The sequence below is a fragment of the Mandrillus leucophaeus genome, unplaced genomic scaffold (assembly GCF_000951045.1).
Source record: "Mandrillus leucophaeus isolate KB7577 unplaced genomic scaffold, Mleu.le_1.0 Scaffold166, whole genome shotgun sequence".
Classification (NCBI taxonomy): domain Eukaryota; kingdom Metazoa; phylum Chordata; class Mammalia; order Primates; family Cercopithecidae; genus Mandrillus; species Mandrillus leucophaeus.
Window position 1 is genome coordinate 2,541,039 of NW_012101654.1, and position 2,695 is coordinate 2,543,733.

A 2,695-nucleotide genomic window follows, 5' to 3' on the forward strand; every position below is an offset into this window, starting at 1 on the left:
GTTGTGGGGCTTTTAATTTTATTTTTGGTTTACACAGGAGACAGGGCACACCAGGCAGGGCCACACAGGGATGCACCAGGTTGGTCGCAATGCATGGGGATGGGTGGGTGAGGTGTGAAGAAGAACCTTTATTGTGCCTTCGTAGGAAGGTGTGGGCCAGGCAGCGGCAGCAGGCTGAGAGCTGGACAGTGAATAATTTCAGCATGCCGTGGGCATAGGGGCTGTTCCTAGCAGTCTGGCACCCAGCTCTGAGATGATAAGGGCAGTGAATGGTGGCCTGGAGTGTGAGGACCAATGAAAGAGGTGGTTGGGGGTGCGGGTGCTGGATGAGTTCCTTTGAATAAGAAAGGCACATCCTGGGTGAGTTGTTTACTATCCTCAGGAATTGGCCCCAAGGTCAGTGAGACCCTGGATGCCGAAGTATCAGAGAGACAGGGTAGAAATGGCTCCTCTCCTCCCTGTGACATGGAGCCCTGCAGGCATCCAGGACAAAGCTTTTCCTGGGGCTATTGAATGTGACAAGTCCGGTTCATCAATTATGCCCTGCACATAAAAGGCAACACAACAACATGTCACTAAAGACACCTCCTGCACTGCCACCCAGCAGTATGAGGACCACATACTCACCAGGTGTGGAGCTGATGCACAGACACGCAATGGCAGGTGAGGAACGCCTTCACAGCTTCTCTACATGCCTTGGTTTTAGGCAAATCAGAGCAGAGTAGCAGAAGAATAGTACATGCTTAAGCCATAGATAATTAAAAAGCAAGCAGGTCTTGAACACTATAGTGCATTATTGCTATAAAATTTCTGGGAGAAAAATACCCAAAACTACTGCAGCAATTTCAGCCAGGGTGCCTGACCTTTTCACCTACTTGGTGTGAACCCAGAATATCTGAGACGGGTCTCAGTCAATTGAGAAAGTTGATTTTGCCAAAGGTTAAGGACATGCCCGTAACACAGCCTCAGGAGGGCCTGACATGTGCCCAGGGGGGTCGGGGTACAGCTTGCTTTTATACTTTTTGGGGAGACACAATACATCAATCAATACAAGTAAGATTGACATTGGTTCGATCCAGGTAGGAAACTTGAAGTGGGGAGGGGGAAGCTTTGAGTTTTATTTTTGGTTTACATAGGACTGCTTTTCTTTCTTTTCTCCTCATGGGTCCTGTAGGATCTATGATAAGATAATAGGTATTTTATGCTCCAATATTCTTATAAATCAAGGACATGAATATCCATTGATCTCAGCTTCTGGTCATTAGAGATCAGCAGTGTTTCCATGGTGACACTGTTTAATTCCAGCCAAAAGCAAAGGAACATGATGTGTTGGTTAGCCTGTGTAGCATCGTTGCAGGCTGATGGGTGACACTTCACAAACTTGTTATATGCTAAAAATAGGCCACGAACCCCCGTGGACTCACCCTGTTACTGGTGGAAGGTGTCCGAGTTACTGGCAGTGAATCCATACAGGTCTGCACCAACCTCAGTTCTTGCCTCCTCAGAAGAAAGAATTCGACTGAGGGGCACAAGGCAGAAAAAGAGACCCAGGCAAGTTTCAGAGCAAGAGAGAGCAGGAAAGAAAGGAAAGTACACTTACTTGGAAGCGTCTCAAGCTGGCAACTTGAAGAACAAGTGCGGCATTTAAATTTGATCCTTGGACTTTATAGCCTGGCCCACCTCTGGCATCTTGCAGCCCTTTCCCATAATTCTTCCCTTAGGGTGGGATGCCCACATGCAGAGAGCAGTCCTGACGCCTGGGAACTGAGCACGCACAGTGGGTATAGGAAGTTGTAGGCGGCACGCTCCCTTTTCCGGTGGAGGCCCCCGGAAAGTCATATTCCACCATTTTGTGGCTTAACGCGAATGCCTGAGCTCAGTAGCCCAATAACTGAGACTTTACTGGAAGCGATTTTTGCTTCTCCCTGGCACCTGCATTAAATTAACACTTTAACGTTAACAGCTGTGGCTCTTCAGGAGATTGTCTCTCCCTGGCGTAGGGTGCCGAATAATCACTTTTAGAACGGCAGTGTGATCATTGTCACACCATCACCTGAGACCATCACCTGACATTCCTGGTGGGTAGGGGAGAGCCCTCTCCCGCCCTGCTCATGCCTAACTACCTGTACCAGACCCCAGTGACACCCTAGAGTCAGGATGTGTGCTTTGGAACAATGGACCACAGCTAGAAAAACTCAGAGCAGTTGAACCCAAGTACCATCTACCAGCTCCATCAGAGTAAAGAGAACCTCATAATGTAACTACCCAATGGACTCTTCTTGCCTGCTGCCCAGATAGAGCCTATTTATTAAGGCAGGGGAATTGCAATGGAGAAAGAGTTTAATTCACACAGAGACAGCTGAACGGGAGACTGGACTCTTATTATTACTCAAATCAGTCTCCCCAAGAATTCGGGGGCTAGGGTTTTTCAAAGGTAGTTTGCGGAAAGGGGTGGGGGTGCCTAGGCAATGCATGCTTGCTGCCAATTGGTTGGGGGTGCCATCAGAGGGGTGTGGAAAATGGTCCTCCTGAGCTGAGTCGCTTCTAGGTAGGACCACAGGAGCCCTTGGGGATCCAGGTGGAGCCATTATCAGTGTGAGACATGCAGAAAACCTGAAAAGACATCTCAAAAGACCAATCTTAACCTTCTACAGTAGTGATGTTATCTGCAGGAATCATTGGGGAAGCTGCATAT

General features: G+C 48.3%; 1 protein-coding gene across 1 annotated transcript in view; it reads left to right on the forward strand.

Annotated features, from left to right (window-relative positions):
• Nucleotides 1-589: 589 nt before the first annotated feature.
• The window catches only part of SNX9 (sorting nexin 9), a 290,347-nt gene continuing 288,241 nt past the window's right edge, over nucleotides 590-2,695 (forward strand). Inside the window, exon 1 of the mRNA XM_011976425.1 lies at nucleotides 590-663. Coding sequence (XP_011831815.1) covers nucleotides 609-663 — 55 coding nt within the window. The 5' untranslated portion in view covers nucleotides 590-608. The remainder of the gene's footprint in view (nucleotides 664-2,695) is intronic.